The sequence below is a fragment of the Rhea pennata genome, chromosome 1 (genome assembly GCF_028389875.1).
Source record: "Rhea pennata isolate bPtePen1 chromosome 1, bPtePen1.pri, whole genome shotgun sequence".
In the NCBI taxonomy this organism is placed as follows: domain Eukaryota; kingdom Metazoa; phylum Chordata; class Aves; order Rheiformes; family Rheidae; genus Rhea; species Rhea pennata.
This window is the reverse complement of record NC_084663.1, coordinates 50429837-50450346: the sequence shown is the minus strand read 5'-3', so window position 1 is coordinate 50450346 and position 20510 is coordinate 50429837. Positions and strand designations below refer to the sequence as shown.

Genomic DNA, 20510 nt, shown 5'->3' with positions numbered 1-20510 from the left:
GGTGGTTGCTAGCGGGGGACAGCAGCTCCCGCCAACAGAGACCGGTGAGGCCGGGGTCTCCCGCTGCCTCATCCTGTGGAGGCAGCAGAGGGAGGCTGTGGCGTGGGTCCAGATGCTGGTGCTGCTGCTACTCGGAGCAGCCTGAGGGCTGCAATGCTCACCTGGCCGTAACAGTGACTTTCGAGACCTTAGTGTCTCCAGGGCCTTTGAGGTAACCCGCTCTCTGCGCAGGAACAGAGGTGCAGGTAATTCAGATGATCCCTTGCATAAGGTCTGATAACACTTTTGTTTTGCCATATCGAAAATGAGTTACTGGAGTATGAAGCATGGCATAGAAATATTTTTATTTTTCAGAAGCCAATAAAAGAGAAACTATCTTTTCTTAATGTCATTCCTAGGGAGTGGGAAACATGGATGAAAATGTTGAGATACCTCAGACATTTGAATAAACAGCATGTTCGTAAGTCAGGTCCACCACTCCAAAATGTGACTTGGATTTTCATTTATCTTTTATATAAATCAACATCTTTCACTGCCTCAGTAAGTCCTTATGTTCCCTTTGGCTTCATGGCAGCATGCAAGTGTAATGGGCATGCCGACACTTGTCATTTTGACATGGATGCGTGGCTGGCATCAGGGAACCGCAGTGGTGGCGTCTGCGACAACTGTCAACACAACACTGAAGGGCAGCACTGCCAGCGCTGCAAGCCAGGTTTCTACCGAGACCTCAGAAAGCCTTTCTCTGCCCCGGATGCCTGCAAACGTAAGTCAATATCCTTTTACTAGTAATATACTAGTCAAATAAATACTAGGTACTAAGTAAACAAGTTAAATAAATACTAGTTGGATAGAAAGGTGTCAGACTGAAAGGTGAAATCTTCCTACTCCAGCTTACTGCTTCAGCAAAGGACAGGAGCTCTCAGCAATATATTGACTGAATTCCCTTATTGATGCCGTTTGCAAAAGGCAACAGTGAGGTTTGCGGGATGAAAGCCTGCAGCGGCTGCTGACAAGTCTTTCCTGAGGATCCCTGTAGCTTTGGGTTGGGGGAAGAGAGGATTCATTGACATTCTCCAGCTATTTATGGAAAGCAAAACCTATCTGCGTGTGTCCTTGTTTGGTGATGGCTAAGACCCCAGAAGCAGGGTGCCTTGGCCAAGCAGGGTGCTATCAATAAATAGCATCGCCCACCAGCACGTGTTGGCAGCAGCAGGTGGATATGGAAGGAGAAGCGGGAACACGAGCTAAGTGATATGCCAGAAGGCATGACACCAGGGAGGTTAGGCCAGGCGGGATGATTTGGCCACATGTGAAATCAAATATTTCCCAAGCAAAAGCAGCAATCCACGAACAAAGCTCTCCAGGGACCTGTGTGAGCCATGGTGACTCACTGCAGGGGACTCCAGATCCCCAAACCACTCTGAGGACATTACTCAGGGGAGCTAAATATAGGGGCCCGTCATACTCGCTGCTATGCAGCACATGGCCACCCACTGACTCACTGGATTTTTTCTGACTGACCCAATCTGGAGCAGGATCTTCATCAGTGGCAGGCAAAAAAAAAAAAAAAAAAAAAAAAAATCCCGCTCATGCCCCATTTATATCATTTGAGAGGAAACTGAGTGCATCAGCCTCTTCCAAAAGAGAAAACCTGGACGAAACAAGAAGCTGGCAGCCCCTTTTGATGCTGGGGAGCTGCTCTCTGGGCTTGGATCATGTGTGCAGTTTCACTTTCGTCTTGGGCCCAGGGCAGGAATTACTTCTTTCATCCGGCTCCTGCTCCACGAATTATCCTCTTGAGGCTTTCTGAGGCACAGCCAACATGCTGGAGAAATCTTCCTCTTCTTGACTCATGCAAAAGATGAGCAGTAGCATCTGAACTGCGTATTTTACAAACCTGACTCTCTGCACAGAAACAGAATTGACCACAGTTCTCCATTCCTTGTGTAAATAATTTGTTTATTGCTGTAGTATGTACACAAATTTGTTTTTTAAAGTTACTTTAATTACTTTTCAAAGTCCCTTTACCTGCTTATGTATGCTGAAATCCCAAGTCTCCTTATCTGAAATATCAGATACTTTGCCAAATTATTGCCCAAACTTATACAGGAGTATTTTGTTTTGGACTCTCATTAACAAAAAAAATACATTTGACTCTTGGATTTGGACCTAAAGGACAGGTTTGGGGGATTTTTTTCTAACTCCCATAGATTCAGCCTTAGTAAACCAAAAGAAGAAGAAGAAGAAGAAGAAAAGAGATCCCATATTGGATTAGTTGACTTCTGGTAGATAACACAGGATAAAAAATTGAACTAAACTCTACCCGTATCTCTTCAACCTCTGAAACGTACTTTTACTGTGGCTGTGCTGCCTTCACTAGGCTTTTAATTCATGATGATTTTTACCTGACAGCTCATGTCAGGGATGGGCACACGCTTTTTCTAGGTCATTGAAGGCAAATTAAATGTTGCCACTGATTTGAATGTGGTCTTCTGAACATCGACAAATAACTTCCTTCACCTTGGGGCTGAGAGGAGTGGCCAGTCTCCTACCAACACAGCCCATTGAGGAAAAGAAGTTTTACAAGGACTGCCGTACAGTTTTCCAAGTGCCAAAACTTCCTATGTAAATCCTGCAGATGTCTGGAGAGTCCTAAGGGAAGTCAAGCTGCCCCTCCTCGGCTTGCATTCAGCACAGTGTCACCTTCCTTGCCAAACCAGATAACCAGCAGAGGTACTGGAATGCATTGCTGCAAAACAGCCAAAGGGAAGGCTACCAACAGTGTCTCTGTACAACTTAAAGAATCACAGAATGGTTGAGGTTGGAAGGGACCTCTGGAGATCTTCTAGTCCAACCCCCCTGCTCAAGCAGTGTCACCAGAGCACATTGCACAGGACCATGTCCAGATGACTTTTGAATATCTCCAAGGAAGGAGACTCCACAACTTCTCTGAGCAACCTGTTCCAGGGCTCTGTCACCCTAACAGTAAAGAATTTTTCCCTCATGTTCAGATGGAGCATCCTGTACTTCAGTTTGTACCCAGTGCCTCTCATCCTATTGCAGGGCACCACTGAAAATATTCTGGCCCCAACCTCTTGACACCATCCTATCAGACATTTTTACACCTTGATAAGATCTCCCTGAGCCTTCTCTTCACCAGGCTGAGCAGTCCTAGCTCTCTGTCTCTCCTCATATGAGAGACACTCCAGTCCATTAGTTGTCTTTGTGGCCCTTCGCTGGTCTCTCTCCGGTAGCTCCACGTCTCTCTTGTATTGGGAAGCCCAGAACTGGACACAGTACTCCAGATGTCACCTCACCAGGGATTAAACTAATGCTAATTAAATCAGGCATTACATCACATCATTAGCTATACATTAGCCAAACCCCAAGGGACTTGATTAAAAAGATTATCTTGGCCTTTATTGGCAGGAGGAAGCTGTGGAGATGAGATGATTAATGGATACTTTTATTGACATAATGTTGGACATAAATACTGGTGTAAAGTTGTCTCAGTTTTCTGCATTCATTTCTAAATCACTGACCCATGGCATTCTCCCTTCCACACTTCTTTTTTCAAAATGCCACATGTCTGGCATAAAGACTATAATTTTGTTTCCATTCTTTTTTTACATGTAGCTATCCAATCTCTGTAGGGACCACAACGTATTAATACACTCTGTATTAATGCATTAAGAACACATTAATAAATGCCCTGTGCGTTTTCCACAAGCCCTTTCTGGCCTCACAGGCTGCCCTTTCTGCCACTCGTGGAGGAGCCGAGCGGGGCAGCTTGCAGAGCTGCAGGCAAGAGACATTTTTGCTCGTATCTCAGCATTTTCCGGACTCTGCTCCTCGTAGCAGGTTAGGGCTATTTGACATAGCTCCAACTGAACAGCGAAAGACTAATGACTGTTAAATTAAATTATATAAGACTGATTGCAGTCTACGCCTGGAACACTTCCAAGGACTGTGTCATGGTTTGCGCTAATGAGGGACATGTATGATGCCCTGTTATTTTGTCAGGGAAAGCCACAGAATTGCCTACTTTCTTCTGGCTCAAGTCACCGTTATTGCTCAACTGCAGAGCAGCAATGAAAATTTTAAAATACCAAGGTCAAAGTAAATAAAAGAGTTGTTAAGCCATAATCTTTAAGCATACTTTAAAGATTCTTTTAGGCAAAGAGTGTATAATATTTGCTCAGGAGTAGGTGTGTACCAGATAAAACAAGACATTTGCCATTTGAAATGGCAATCTGATGACTCTTTCCCCCCACCATACCTACTGGTCCTTTTCTTTATATCCCTCATGAATTTCTAAGCCTCAGCTGCAGTACAATTGCAGACAATAAATCAGGTTCTATAATTGCTGAGTTTATTTTTGCTGTTAAACTGTAGGGTTTTTAGGGTAAATATTTGTCATTTCCAAAGATTAACTGACAGCTCGGGAAACCACAACAATGTTGCCAATCCGGGGGGGGGGAGAAATTCAGCCCCTTTGGCATCCTGTGCACTGGATTTCACTTCCAATCTGTGCCTGGGACAGTTATTCCTTCATATGTCCATGGAAGCTGCGCACAAAATATTGCTATACAGTGATGTAAACTGGTATTTTTTATAATGTGTTAGCTGCGACACCCGTGAGACGAGGTCATCCCCACACCTCATGCTACGAGCCCCGCTCTCCTCGCGAGGGCATCCTCCACGACGTACCAGCCAAAAACCGTCGGTAGATGCTCTACCTGCTGCTTTGCTGTTTTTCGCAGCCTCCTTGGGGTTGCATCTCACACTACGAATACTACAGTGAGTTGCAGATCGAGGAAAAGGAGGAAAACAGGCTCTAAAATCAACTCTGTGTGCGGCAGACCATGAGATAGTAACTGCAGGTGCCAGATTTCACACCGTCTCTCCTTGAACATCTTCTTCCTGACTGAGGATGGAGGCACTTGGCCCTATTTTCATGCGATTCTTTTACAGTTTGTATAACACGTCCACTTTTGAGTGCCGGAGTATCATTTCTGTGCATGGCGCACAGTGACGGGGAGCATTTTACTTCTCTGCATAGCTCCACGTGTTCCCACCACAGCACATCACCAATACTGAACCATATTATAAATCTACACCAACGGTATCCAGATTAACGCCAGTCAGTGTCATAAAATGGCTGGGGCTCCACCCCAAGATGCAAGACCAAGAAAACTTTAATTTGACAGCTTTAATTGATTGACACCCCAACCCGCACTCCTTCTTCTGCTAGCCTAGCTGCAAAAGCAGCCTCACCTCTATGGGCTACTGTAGCTAATTCAAAAGCCTCTCTTAAGCGAACTCCACTCCAGACAAATATGGCAAAATTCCGAATTTCAGTTCAGAATTGTTTCATAGCCACGAGCTGCTATTTCACACATGTTGCAGTTTCTAGAGTGCTTTAAGACTTCTTCAGGGAGGAACTATTTCCAAGTCTCAGAAAAAATTACCACAGATGTGATGAAGAGGGAAGAGCATGCATGCAAATGACAAACCTTTAGAAACTCATCTCTTTACAGCTTTAATTTAAAAATACAACCAGCTACATTCTTGTTTTTAAGTGCCCTCAGTCCCTATGAGTTTGATGATGTGCTTTTCACGATAGGCTTTGAAAGTTTAATTTTCTTTTGTCACCGTCGTGTTGTTGTCGCCACTGAATTTCCTGTTAGACCAAAAAAACAAAAACCAAAAAAAAAGTGAGAAAATATTGAATAAGATGCAAAAAGCTGCTCCAGATTCCACCAGGCTTGGGAACGAAACTCAGCTGAAGCGAAGTGAGTCTCTATCTCTGACCGATGGATTTAGCTCACTGGGAGCATGAGAACAGCACGGTGTTAAGTGCTTGGTATCTCCCCTGAAGGGGCTGAGGAATGCCATAAATATCCCCTGCACCTCGTAGGAAAACAGAGCATTCGGATACCTGTGTCAGGTGTAAAACACTTCACAGCCTTCAGGAGAAAGGTATGCAAGTCTCGGTGAGCACTGCTGAAAACTATGCTATTAGAGGTGCTGGAGTTCACTGCCTGCAGCTAGTTACGCAGTTGGTGGAGAGGTTTTCTAATCTTTTAATTTTATATAATTATATTCGGAGGGGGTGGGGAAAGCGTATGGATTACTTTTTGACAAGGATTCTGGAATCACAGTCTCCTCTGTAAATTGGCTGCCAATATTAATTCATCCTTTAATATTTTAGAACTACAGTTCAGGTATGCCAAATCCCTGAAACCACAAAAATGTCAGATTTAAATACATGTGCGCAGCAGTAAGTATTTTAAGACAAAGCCCGGCTGTGTTACACGCAGTGGCTTTTCTTCCTATTGCCTTCACAGCTGCAAAATAAATACATGGATTAGAACTTGGTGAAATTTTTCCTTCCAAATAAATTTTTCACAGGAAATCCATTCTTTAAGTAAATGGGAACTTAGACAAAAGTATTCCAGGGAAATTCGTATTTTTTTTTTCATCAGCCAGATCCCAGAAATCGAACTAAATAGGAAAGCAGAGTGATGCTGGAGGATTTCACAGGAGTTATATTTTGTTTGTTTTTGACGGGCATCTCCCTTTCTGGTGCCGGCTTTTCAGCTGGGCACTTTCCCGTAATACCGGCTCGGGAAGCCGACTGAGGGGACTGGTTTCCTTCCCGATTCGTGAGCGTGGCCGTTTCTCCTGCCGCGTCCCGATGCTCTTCCCGGGCATCGGCGGGCCGCGAGGGGCTTGCGAGAGGGGCAGAAAGCGCGCCCCAGCCCTGGCAGCAGAGGCGGAAGCTAATCTCTCAGGGGCAGGGGCAGCCGCTCCTCAAGCAAAGAGAGAAATCAACGGCAAGCTTCGGCCAGCCTTTATTTTAATTAAAATGACCGTTTTGAGGGGGTCTGTAGCCTCCCGGCAGCAAGAGAGTTGCGATTACTTTGCAAGGCGATTGTGCTCGGACGCTTTTCTCTCGCGACGAGGCACCGGGCTCCTGCCTGCGCGGCTGTTTTATCGCGTACGTAGCCGGACCGCGCTGGGACCGCGCTGCCCTGACGTTGCCTCTCTCTCCCCCGTGCCCGCAGCCTGCGCCTGCCACCCCCTGGGCTCGGCCACGCTGCCGCTGGGCCCCGGCACCTTCTGCGACCCCAGCAACGGCGACTGCCCCTGCAAGCCCGGCGTGGCGGGGCCCCGCTGCGACCGCTGCCTCCTCGGCTACTGGGGCTTCGGCCCCGACGGCTGCCGGCCCTGCGACTGCGCCCGCCGCTGCGACCCGCTCACCGGCGGCTGCCTGGGCGGGTGAGTCGGGCCGCCCTCGCCCCCCACGGGCCGCGGCGGCAGGGCGGGAGGGAGGCGCCGCGGGAAGCGCCCGGGCGTAGGGGCCCCCCGTCGGGAACTGGAGGGCGGAAGCGGGAGCGGAGGCCGCGCACCGTCTATAAACGGCCAGCGGGCCGGCGCGTTCGGGTCGGTCGTCCTCGGGGCCGCTGCGACGGCGTTTGGGGCTAGCGTCTTTCGTATCCCCGGCGGCCGCTTCCCTCTCCCACCCCGGGGTGGCACGCGAGCCTGGCGGAGAGCAGCGGCGTAGCGGTGCCGCTGCTGCGACTCAGCCGGCACCGGCCGCGCCGCGCTCGGCGGCCGCACGTCGAGGTCTCCACCGCTCGTCTTCGGAAGAGCCTGCTGCCCAGATCCTGCATCTCCCGCTTTTTCTGTACTGGTGATACTCATAGCGCGGAAATTCCTCTAGTGCGTTTTAAAGATGGATTCGTAGCGTGCTCGAACAACGACCAGACTGTTCCTTCTGGGGGGAGTGTTTAATAAAATCAGGACGTGCGGAGAAAGTGGAGAACGGGGCCCTTAGTGGTGGACGGAGGGGATTTGTGGCGGGGTGGGCAGGAAGGAAGGCTTACCGCGTCCCTCTCCCTCCAGCAGCGCAGACGTAGACTGGCATCACGAAGTGCCTCCCTTCCAGCCGGCGCTCAACGACAGCGAGCCAGCCTGGGGCTGGGAGGACGAGCAGGGATTTTCGGCTCTGCGACACTCCGGTAAGGCTGCTGCTTCACACGTGCTTCTCTGCCCCTGCCCTCCTGCTAGGAGCCCACGCGGCAGCAGTCTCTTGCGCTGGTTGGTAATTAATGCCTTCACCGTTAGTTGCAGGAGGGAATATGCATTCCTGTATCGCCTTCTGCTCGGCCACCTCCATCCCCTTCACCAGCCTGAAGACCCTTCAGGCTCATTCAGACAACAGATATTAAGACATACAAAATCTAGGCAGATTTCCAGGCTCAAAATCTGGACTTGATGTTTAGGTGCCGGTGAGACAAGCATTACCTGCCTGCATTTTCAGCCCAGGCTCTGAGTTTGAAGGCTTTGCTGTAAGCTTAAATTAGATCATTCAGTAATTCTGCTGTGTAAGTTTTTTAAGACTCTTTTTGTTTGTTTTGTCCACAATGTTTCAAATGTGTCCTTACATTTACCAGACCTAATCCGTTTTGTTGGACAACCCAAAAATGTTATTTAAAGCATAATGCTTGCCACCTAATGGACAGAGAATTAGAAATTTTCTAAATCAGAATTTTTGCACCCAGAGCCCACAACAATTTTGACGTTGATTATAGCTTACAATGTAGCTACAGACTGCCTCATATTTCAGGCACAATTTCAGTTAGAGAAATTGTTTTCCTCCCGTTCTCATAGTATGGACACTCTAGGTGCCGCGTGTGGTTGTTGGCAGGCAGTCTGGCCCCTCTGCTGGTGAGTGCAGAGGGACGACAGTGTCCATCCTCCCCCAAAACCATTACATACAAGCAGGCAAGTGTAATTTCCTGCATTTTCAGAAAGCTCTATGATAAAATCTTGAAGATACAATAATTGAGTTAATTGAAGGGAAAACGCCATCATTTGTCTGGGCAACTTCATTTTAAACATAAGCAAGTATAACATGTTATTCTTTGTTCTAAGATCACTGAAGTCATTAATCTACTAATCATTATCCTCTACAACATTTCCTTTCAAAATTTTGTCTGGAACACTACGATGAGGAAAATACCCCAGGGAAAGTCCTGCTTATTATTTGCATCCACACACAAAATAATAAGGCCTTTGTTTTCTTTCTCTTTAATCAGTAAACAAAAAATAATTGCCCTTGGACTAAGACTGTATATTCAACCTGGATCCAAAAAGCAGGGCTTTTCGCACCATGCTTGCATTTGCACTGGATGAATACACCCTGCCGAGCCAGGCAAGGGGTTGAGACAGCTCAACCCTAGTGATGCAGCTAAAACCCCCTGTAGCCCTGAGACTCGGTGGGCCCTGATACAGAATATCGTGTCCTTGACTGGGAAGCCCTTGGGTTCTGGCTGCAAAGGAGATATTAAGCTGGGGAGTGGAATTAGCTAGAAAGTTGGTGAGGTTTCGCTGCCCAGCTGTGGAGTAAATGAGCATAATTTGGCATAATCAATTATTATTGATTATGGCTGAGCAAGTTAGAGAAGAATCAGACCTCCAGGACTGTGCAGGGGCCGCCTCTCCCGAGGCCTTCACGGGGAGATTTTGACCATTTCCCAGCTTTCTAAAACATGCTGGCTGCAGGTGGGCAGGGAGCCTGCCAGAAGGGCAATACTAGCAACTTCCCACCGATGTCAGAGGAGCCAAGATGCCCCCTCAGATGCTCTGTTTTCTCCCCAGCCAGACTGATCTAACTCACCAAAGGTGAAGGCAAAGATTACGCATCTTTTCACTCTGTCTATTCCCAAGCTTTTGTGAAGACGCCCATCTGTTGAGTGCAACACATAGACGTTTGCTTCATTTTCTTTCCACAGGTAAATGCGAATGTAAAGAACAAGTTTTAGGGAATCCCAAGGTCTTCTGTGGAATGAAGTACACCTATGGTGAGTTGCTGTGTGAGGTTGTTGGAGAGTAAAGGAAGGAGTTACAAGTCTGCTTAAGAGCAGAGGAACATCAGAGCTGCTGCTTGTCTCTCTGAGCTGTCTTAAATCAGCAAGGGCTGAAGAAGGGGTATAATGCAGGTTAAGTCTTCTACTACAGCATGCAAGAGAAGATAGGTATCCCATGAAAGCTCACTAGGTATTTCACAGGACAGATAAACACTCTGTCTTCATCTTCACTATTTCAGAGATCGTTTTCAAGGGGAAATTATAAAGAGAAATATAGGTTTATTTGCAGATGTGAAGCTTTGGCTGGTCTTTCCTGCCCTCCCAAGGCTCCCCAGGGAGTCTGGCTGCATAAGAGCTTTCCCTGGTGCCAGCTGCTGCTCCTGGAGGCAGCGTCCAGAGCCCACAGTGGCGAGGGCGCATCCTATCCCACCACTGCCTATGCTCAGTAACAGGCTCTGGAGAGCTTCAACCATGCAAACCCATGGGCTGCTTAGTCTTGAGACAGATTTTAGGCCTTTTTCAAAAGTCCTCAAATGTATTTCAGTGTCAAATAGACATTTTGGTGCCCCATCAAGCTTGGGGAAGCATCTTACTCTATTACCTACCACTCTTGTTAGCAAAATACGCTCTGTTAAAATTTCAGGAAATTGCAGGAAAACAGAGATTGAAGGGTCCCTGAGAGGCTGTCTAGGTCTGAGACAGACTGGAAAGCATTATTATTAAAAACGGATTGCTGAAACTGTATCTGTAGACCAGGTGCCCCAAGCATTGTCTAGAAGTTACTAAAACAGAATTATACCGAACTCAGTGAGGGCCTGTGATCACTGCACAAGACACTTCACTGAGAAAACTGCTCGGCAGCCGTTAGGAGCTTTGTGTGCAAAAACCCCTCAGGCTTGTACTAGTGAACCATCCTTCAGACCACTGCAGAGCAAGGAATGTTTTTCTAACACTCCCTTCCTTCGTAATCTTCCAGAGGTCTTTTGCACCTGTTCTGTCTCGTGCTAAAGTTGCAAATGCACAGAGAGATAATCCATACCTCTGCAGGCTGCAGAGCAACCCACAAAGGGAAGTTCAAGGTGCCGCGAGTCATTGAAATATAGCCCTGGCTTAGTGATACTAGGAAAAAAATCTGATTCTGCTTTGCTTTCCTTCCCGAATGTGATAGTGACCGTGTTTAATCTTGCAGAAGATAAGAAATTTTTTTAAAAAGTTACAAAAATGCCAAGTTCATAAATCTTATCTAAAGTGCACTTAGGCTTCCCACCCTTTCATCACTCAACATGCAAAGTTATCTGCTAAACAGGAAAGACAGATGAGTTATAGGGCTCATCATGAGTTTCAAGAGGCCATACTGTGGGAGGAAAGGGTTTCCAGTGTTTCATAATACACACTCCAAATAAAGCACCACCATGCATAGTGCCTACCACTGCTGGCATCAGCACAGTCTGGAAGTTGCCCATGCACAGGCCCTGGGTCCTGAGCCTACACCACGTGGGGGCACAGGAAGGTGATTGCCGGCAGTCACTGAGTCTCCCAATTCTAGCCCATCATATGTGGGAAACCAAAAGTTTGGAGTGTGTCTATGGGTATCTGTGAGCTCAAAAGTACCCACAATTTGCCTCAGTCCATACCAACATGTCAGTTTCTGCCATTGCTTTGGGTTGTGCTAGGTCTGCAAAAACTGGAGGGCTGACAGCAGGAACACTCACTGGGGCAGCTGTTCACCTCCCTGCCATACTGCTTTTTGCATGAGGGCCACAGTTTGCAAAGCCTCAGGGTCCATCCCTAAACCCAAGGCTTTCAGCCTGATTTCCAAAAGTGCTAAGGAAGCAGAAGTCTTTGCTGGGCTCCAGAGGAAAACAGGGCCCTCAGAGGTTTTGGAAATCAGGTCATTGGTCATCTCCTGCTCTCTGGTTGGCAAGTCCAAGGGTCAAGGCCAGGCTAAACCATGGCCAACAACTGCTACTACCTATTGCTGTGCTGAGCCAACCCTCAATTGTTCATCAAGGACCATCAGGCTAATTCCACTATAATCACATTATACACAAAAAGACTATTGTGAATGGTTTATACTTTCTTTGTTTTGAATTCATATCTTCCTAGTGATAAAGACAAAAATCTTATCAGCTCATGATAAAGGCTCCCATGCAGAAGTCAATGTGAAGATCAAGAAAGTCTTGAAATCTACAAAGCTTAAGATTCTCCGGGGCAAGAGGACTCTCTATCCTGAATCCTGGACTAATAGAGGCTGCACTTGCCCAATCCTTAATCCTGGTAGGTGTTTAGTTTTGACACTATGAAAACAAAATACTCTGTTTTTTTCTTTGGATCATATAAATCTTTCACTTTTTACTAAAGATTTCCATGGAGAAGAACAGACATGAGTGTTGAGGAATTTTCTGAGGCTCCATTTCTTTTCTTTTTTTTTTTTTTTTTTTTTTTTTGTGTGTGTGTGGGTTAGGTGAGTGGACAGCGAGGTGGACTGAGAATTGGCTGCAAGGCAGAGCTCAGAGGGTTGTGATCAGTGGTGCAGAGTCTAGCTGGAGGCCTGTAGCTAGCGGTGTCCCCAGGGGTCAGTACTGGGTCTTGTTCAACTTATTTATCAATGACCTGGATGAGGGGACTGAGTGCCTCCTCAGCAAGTTTGCAGATGATACCAAGCTGGGAGGAGTGGCTGATACACCTGAGGGCTGTGCTGCCATTTAGAGAGATCTGGACAGGCTGGAGAGCTGGGCAGAGAGGAACCTCATGAGGTTCACAAGGGCAAGTGCCTTTGTGGCCAGGAAGGCCAATGGGTGCATGAGGAAGAGTGTTGCCAGCAGGTTGAGGGAGGTGATCCTGCCCCTCTGCTCAGCCCCAGTGAGGCCACACCTCAAGTACTGTGTCCAGTTCTAGGCTCCCAAGTACAAGAGAGACATGGAGCTACTGGAGAGAGTCCAGCATAGGGCTATGAAGATGATTAGGGGACTGGAGCACCTGCCCCATGAGGAATGGCTGCGAGAGAAGGGCCTGGAGAAGAGAAGGCCGAGAGGGGATCTTATCAATGTCTACAAATATCTTAAGGGAGGCTGTCAAGAGGATGGGGCCGGACTCTTTCCAGTGGTGCTTAGCAACAGGACAAGAGGCAACAGGCACAAACTGAAACACAGGAAGATCTGCCTGAACATGAGGAAAAAAGTCTTTACTGTGAGAGTGACAGAGTACTGGAAGAGGTGGCCTAGAGAGGTTGTGGAGTCTCCTCTGGAGATGTTCAAAACTCGCCTGGATGTGATCCTGTGCAAAGTGTTCTAGGTGACCTTGCTTGAGCAGGGGTTTAGACAGGATGATCTCCAGGGGTCCCTTCCAACCTCAACCACTCTGTGATTCTGTGTGTGATTCTGTGAAAAGTACATCCCCACCATATTTATACAGATTTCATTCTCATCCCTCCATCCCCTCATACTGATGAGCTTAAATTATAGCCCAATGTTGATTAAATCACTGGCTTTTACATCATTTGGATTCCAGAAGCAATCTCTGTCAAATATGGATTTTCTATAGGAAAGCTTTTTTCATTCTCTAGACTTTCAAAGTGAAATTGCTCTTCATGAAGCGTAATAACAGTATTACAGGTTTACTAGTCTCAGTGTATCTCCAGAGGGAGGCAGATACATATCACATCATAACTGTATGACATATCTTTTCAAAACTGGAGCTTATCTGAATCTGTATAAACATTCAGATCTGATCTAAGTCATACTGCTGTTCTGAAGTTATTATCTAATCTCAAGGGAAGATGTCCCTTTGACAGTAATATTAATTTGCATCCATGAGGTAGAGAAGAAACTGTATTCTACCTTCTGCAGTGAGAGGAGAGCTTCAGCTTCTCATTTTTTTTCTCATCTTTAACTGAAATGAAGTATAATCAACGCTGATTAAATAGTCCCCTCTTATAGGGACTGGGAAATGCAGACTCGGGGTTTCCTTCAGTAGAGCAAAACTAAGATCCAGCTGACACACCTTTTTTATGACTCTAAGATAAACCAAGTTACTAATTCAGATAAAGAGTTTTCTTTCTATACTGTAAACATTTCACTTGGAAATCATCCTATCAAAATATAGACTTAAGTACTGAGATTTTCTTTAGATGTGCAGCATTAAGAACTTCTTTTGGGAGGAAAGGGCTGTCTATGAGGTTGAATCATGCAGAAAGGTTATTCATTGAAGAGATATTTGCACTCTTTCATCTCCACTGGAGTGACTGAATCTGACTTTGAAGGCAATAGCACAGCTGTAATCAGGAAGTCCTGTCAGGTGCAAGGGTCAGATGAATCAGTGTTAGGCAGGACTTTTCCATTTAAAAACAGTAGGATCTTTGGATAGTGGTAAAACACCATAAATCCATAATTAAATAGATACAGCTGCTTAATTTTTCCATATGCAATACAAATGCAAGAAAATCCAGACACAGTTGCCCTAGTATAAACCTAAAGAAATGTCATGGAAGCTGTCAGATATATGGGGCAGCCCCTCACCTGACATAAAGCTCTGAGACTCCACTAACCAGCGGAGCTTCCCTGGGTTTCCCCAACAGAGGGTAAGAGAGCATAAGCAATTAAGATCACTGTCATTTGAACATCGGTGAAAGAGTGAAGGTGCAAATGTTATGCAGCATTTGGCACCCTGGGTGTTACTCCCCCCCTCTTCTTGGCCACTTGCCAGTTTGCTGTCATACAACCCAGCCATCAGTTGCCTGGTATTTTAAGCTGCTGAAAAGTGTCTACCAAAAAGCCAAGTGGGCTCCTTGCTCAGATTTGCTACATTTTAGTGGAACAGCCTTTAACTCCACAATTCTCTTGTGCAAGTGCTTCTCCACTGTCTTTCAAGCCTGGACAGGTTGGTCAGGGCAGGTATTTGCTCTTACGATTTACGCTGCAAAGCTTGGTGTTTCCTTGAAGTGCAGCGGCTGGAGTCTCCTGAGTTTACACTCACGCATTACTCTCAGCTTTCATGTTAAAAAGAAGTAATGGAGTTTCTAAAATCTCTTGGCCCTAACGGGAAACTTCAAAGTATCAACTGTGTGCAGTTCTGGCAAGAAATAAAGACTCCAAACATTTATCAAATCCCTGCAGGCTGTTGCTCAGATGATGAATGTGCTTAAGTATCCCCATGAGGGAATGTTTACTACAAGCGCACATATATATGCAGAGATGCATGATGAACTTCCAGGAGGACAGTAGACCGGAGAGCTCTCAATGTCCCAGCTGCCTTCTAGGGAACAAGCTCCCCTCGTAGTAATCTCAACTCTGCCAAGCACAGGCACAGAGAGTTCCTGCAAGCTGCACACGGTAAAACTTACAGCTCGACCTAAATCTGGAGTGCTTCTGTGATCACTCTTGCTGTGTTTCTCTTGGATAGTCTCATATTTTTCCCCTGGAGTGCCACTTGCCTTGTAAGAATTTACATATACGCTCATGCTCCAAATCACCGCTATGTAAATCACTGGAAATGTCATTTCTGAGAAAATGAGATTTGCCTTTATAAAGAGATTGAAAAGGAAGTTTGTCTACTCTCTGTATCTTACTTACCTCATCATGTCAGTAAGATTTTGGGTAAGACATGAGCAGTGTACCAGCCTGCATAGTCATCGCTGGAATGAACTGGACAAACCAATTTTGAGGCCCAGATACACTAGGGGAAGAGGGAGACAGGTGGCTGCCAAATGAATGTAATATCGGTTCATAAACAAGATAGAAGAATTTGTACTGCCAGCTCCCAGACCTCAACTTCAGTTTGTACGTAGAAGCTAGCAAAATCCAAGTTTGTGTACTGCATCTCACTGACAGCTAAGCCCCAGGGATTGTTTTTGCATAAGTATAAATATAGTTAAAGATATACAGATATATAAAGAAATCCGTATATTTAAATATTTCTCCATGTAATCGCTCTTTGCCCAGTAGATCTTCAGCATTTTGCTAACTTTGCTGCACTAATAGACCTCTAAAGAGTTGTGCTGTGCAGCGCTTGACCACTTTGCTGATTTGCAGGCTTGGAATACCTGGTAGCAGGACATGAGGATGTGCGGACTGGCAGACTCGTGGTCAACATGAAAAGCTTTGTCCAGCAGTGGAAGTCGGCCCTCGGAAGAAAGGTCCTAGAGATTTTGAAACGAGACTGCAATTAAAAGTGCACAGCCACCTAAGGCATTTCTTTATGCACAAAATGCAACCTTCATGGAGAGAAGACCTCTTGGATGAAAACTGGAATGTAAGAAAATAGTTCCAAAACGTGTAGTGAGATGTTCTAATTTGTAGGCGCTGTCTGATTTAACCCTTCCCTGTCAATTTTCATTTACGCTCCTGTAGCTTCTTTGCAAGGGTGCTTGTGTGAGCCCGAGGCCATAGTTATGCTGAGGGAAATCAAAACAAGGGTGGGCTCTTGTCCCACTCCGGTGCAATTCTGGAATAACTCCTATGAAGCCACCCCAGACTCAGTTGTCACCCTAGAGAGGCAAAGCAGGCTCCACTGTCACCAGGATAAATCCTGAGCAGCTTCCAGAGCAGGGAGATGCCCCCTGAATTTATGCCGGTGTGCTGTGGGGAAGAGAGGGCCAAAGTCCCCCGTCACTGCACACCTTGCTGGGGGCTGCAGGGGAGGTCTGCAGTAGCAGGCAGGAGTGAATTGAATTACTCTGCCTCTGCAGAAGCGTGGCGAAGGGCAGATCCCATCCACCGCGTTGTGTTAGAGAAAAGCCGACTCTAGAGGGTGTAATGTCTCTGAGGTTTTGTCCATGAAGGGTTAAAAAAATGAACCTATCCCAATGTAAATATGTCGTTGTATAAAGCACTTTACTACCTGCCACTTCATGGTGTGGAAAGTCTAACCGTGTTGGGGAAAGAATTTGTTGAAGATGGCACAAGAGAAGAACTCATTAAAACAGAAGCACTCCTGAAGACCCCCAGTGTGGACAGCGTTAATGGTATAAAGGGAACGGCCAGCCTGGCACTGGCCTCTCAGCGTATCTGAGGATGCAATTTGAAAGATAATATATTTGCACTGAAGTCCCAACTTCAGACCAGCACTTGGACTCCATGGGCAGGACTCCAACGAGACTTCACAAACAGTATAAAACGAAGAAGAGACTTTGAAATAAAAAATAAAATTGCCAGGGGAGAAAACTCTGCCTGCAGGAAAAGGAATGGATTATGAGAATAGAAAGGACTCTTATTCGCGTACTACAAGACAGTGATTCATGGTGGGCCTGGAGTTTATTTTATTTTTATGTTAGTATTTAAAACTGAACATTTGATTTGTTTTCTTCTGTGTTTTTGTTTGCAGTATCTATGGCCATTATACTTCCTCATTAACACCAGTATGGAATATAGCACAGTTTACTGCAGTTTTCAGCACTAAAGTATATCTTTTCTGTAAAGCATCTTTAAACACATTGCATAGAGTGTATTTTGTTCATGAATGAGAGGAGAAAGAAAAGGAAAATGTGCAACACCATAAAAGCCACAAGTCTACCAATCCACTTTGCATATGTATTTTTCTTTCAAGGTCCTGTGGACTCACAGAAAATGATACTATTTTGGTAATTTGTTTTTATATCTCATGTATGTAATAAATATAATATGATTTCAACATTTTCATCTCTGGTTACTGCCTACGCCACTGGCAATGTGGTGGTCTTCATGCCTGCACAAAAGAGCATAGGATAAAGCAGAACTGGATGAGGGGAAGTTGTCACGGGGCATAATTTCGCCTCTGCAGGGTAAAACTCACTATAAGGAAAAAGGCCAAGGCAGCATGGATGGCTCACAGATGGCTCCAGTTTCAGGTCTATTTTGGGAGACTTAATAGACCCTTCTCAGAAGAGGGGAGATTTCTACCTAAAATTTTTAAAGCTAATTAGATCCTTGCATCCATACAAACCTCATGGCTGAGCTACAGAGCAGTTTCTGACAGAGAGTAAGTCAGGGATGGTTTAACTCACACTCGCAGTTTACGTTTGAAACTGTAAAGGGAAAAGAAAAAAGGCTGTGGGAAATGAACACTGTGGCAAAAGGTCTATAAAAACGCCACAAAGTGAAATCAAGCATCAGAAACGAGCGGCCAGAGGGTACAGATGTAACGTGCAGCATGGCAGCACCTCCTTGGCTAGCTAGGTGGGCTGTTAATGAGTGACCACCGCAGGAATCAGCTCGCGGCGGTGCTGGTTTCCCATCGGCTGAGGAAATGCAGAGGAGAGACCAGGAAAGGCTTCTCCTGCAAGGTCTTCCAGCATGCAAACAAGTTCACTTCTTCATGGAAGAACATGGTTTTGGGAAGTCTCGCATCCCTTCAGATCTGTGTGGGTCTATATGCATCTACAGGGTCTTTCCCTTCACTGTCCTGGCCCTTCCTGCCCCATCGGGACAGGACTGCAGCCTCATCTTCATCTCTGCTCCTCTGCAGCATTCGGAGCAGCATGCACTCCCAGCCTGCTGGCTCTGTGGACACTGGACAAGGCAAGGTGGGCTGAGATGAAGAAGGGCAACTTCTCAGACCAGTGCCACCAGCCCTCAGCAGTGCTGACTGCCAGTCTTCAGCATCTCCCTTTTGATTTAAAACTTTTCAATTTAACATGCTTAATGTATTCTTAATTTTATTTTCTTTCAATGTCATTAAAAAAACCTTTGCAGTGATCTCTTGATTAATAAGGTGACGTTAAAGCTGAGGGATGTGAGCAGAGGGGGTATAATCCCCAGCTGGATCTAGGCCCCCCCCCACCAGCCCTGGTGGCTGCAGTGGGAAAAAGCGGAGTTTGCTTACAGCACCTTCTCTGACCCCGTCTTAGACTTGGTCAGGGCCAATTTTACAAAGGAAATGAATTTGCTTCTGTCAGGGCTTGCTTTTTACCCAGAAAACCTGCCCATGGGAGATTTCTACCACAGAACTTTTGCTGAAAGGAGAAATGTCCCTTTACTATAAACAGGCAAGTGGGAATATCTCTCATCTTCAGACCTGCCAAGGGCTCTTTGGATTTTGCTTTTGGCAGGATTACAGGTGTTTCCTAGCTCCCTTCCACTGGGATTCACATGGCTGGAAATACCAGATAGCCCGAGCCATAATGGCTGGACTGACCAGTAGCTCCAGGAGTTGCGCTGCCTTGGCCAGTCCTCCTGTGTGGCAAAAATCCCCTGAGCACATGTTCAGTTTTGAGACACTCTCTCTCTATACAACCAGTGAGACAGCTTTATCATACTACCCATCCAGAGCTGGTAATTTGCCAGAGAGTACAGCAATTTTGTACCTAGCTGACACACACAGGGCTATAACAAGCCCTGATCAGTCAAAACTGTCTCCCCTGCAGAGCAAGACACCAGCAGTGAGGCTGCGAGACACATTCAGCTTTTGTAGCCACACGTCTTCCACAGTGTTTTTCCCAGTAACAGTACAAAAAAATGCATCCTCGCCTCTCTGTCCCTTGTCTTATGTCTTAGCTAGGGTTAGATCAGGGTGGTTAGATCACCTCTGGCAGGTGCCCTGGGAATGCTATAAAGCAAAATGCTTTTCACTGGACATCCTACTTGGATTTACCAGCAGCACTGTGAAAATGGATGGTGAGCTACAGCTTATCACAAGGCCTTGTGAGGTTGGTTGTGGAGAGAACATGTTAGAAGCAGCTTTAGCTTCCTCTCTGAATGGGGACAACAGGAGAAAGTGGGTGTGAGTGAGTGCACATCCAAACTGAGCAAGATGAGAACAAGTAAGTCAGAGCTCTAGAAGTGAAAAGGGGATGTAGATCACCTACGAGGCTGGGAGAGCTAGAGTTTGGTGGGACAGTCACTCTCCAGGGACTTCAGTTGCTAGACCTGACTTGCACATGAACTCAGCATGACCAGGAGATGCTCTTACTCCAGACCTGAATCTTGACTGATTTTTTGTCCCTGTTGCAAGGTACAGAGTAGCAGGCCTCAGGTTTGAGTGCTGGCCCAGGGGTCTCAGAGGCCAGAGCTCAGCCACAACAACTCGAGTTTTAAGCAAGCTAGAAACCTTGATTTGTGGATGTGGACTCTGAAGCTGACTAAACTGGGCTGTAACCTCAGCTCATATGTCCCATGGCATGAAGTTTTCTCAAACAGTTCAAATCACATCTTCTTTGCTCCTTGCTTATTTGAGAGTAAACAGGATTGATTTAAAGATAAACGAGCTGTTTTGCAAGCCCATGCTGAAAGAATTAAAAAGCAGTAAACTATGTAACTGCAATGCATTACAATGCGATGAAACCAGGGACTTTGCACACTACTGCCTGAAGGATTAATTGTGCCTGCAGTGAAGGGCAGAGTGAGCAGGCCATCCATCAGCAAAGTGGGAAAGCAATCTGACTTCACATAACCCCTCTGTTCGCATGAGATCACCTCACAGCAGCAGGACAGCTCGCCAAGCCCTTTCACAGCTTGAAAAGCATGTTTGGATAGCTAAGTATTTGTAACTGAGTGAGTTCATGGGAGTAGCTGGCCTGATTTATCTTTTTAATTCTATGTTTTATGTATATAAGAATACAACATGTTTTCCTACCTACCTGAACAGCAGATTTACTGCTCAGTAGCTCTAGGAGTTGTGGTGCCTTGGCCAGTCCTCCTGTGTGGCAAAAATCAATGGCAG

General features: G+C 46.1%; 1 protein-coding gene and 1 non-coding gene across 4 annotated transcripts in view; both read left to right on the top strand.

Annotated features, from left to right (window-relative positions):
* The window catches only part of NTN4 (netrin 4), a 47837-nt gene extending 30331 nt beyond the window's left edge, over positions 1–17506 (top strand). For 2 of the 3 annotated variants that reach the window (XM_062585563.1, XM_062585581.1), the window contains 6 exons: positions 575–763; positions 7071–7284; positions 7912–8027; positions 9804–9872; positions 11985–12155; positions 15908–17506. In XM_062585563.1, coding sequence (XP_062441547.1) covers positions 575–763; positions 7071–7284; positions 7912–8027; positions 9804–9872; positions 11985–12155; positions 15908–16044 — 896 coding nt within the window. In that variant the 3' untranslated portion in view covers positions 16045–17506. The remainder of the gene's footprint in view (positions 1–574; positions 764–7070; positions 7285–7911; positions 8028–9803; positions 9873–11984; positions 12156–15907) is intronic. The other variant, XM_062585571.1, reaches the window with a different exon arrangement.
* Positions 12189–12301, top strand: LOC134135767 (U5 spliceosomal RNA). The gene has a single exon (XR_009957355.1). It is a non-coding gene; the product is annotated as a U5 spliceosomal RNA (small nuclear RNA).
* Positions 17507–20510: the final 3004 nt, after the last annotated feature.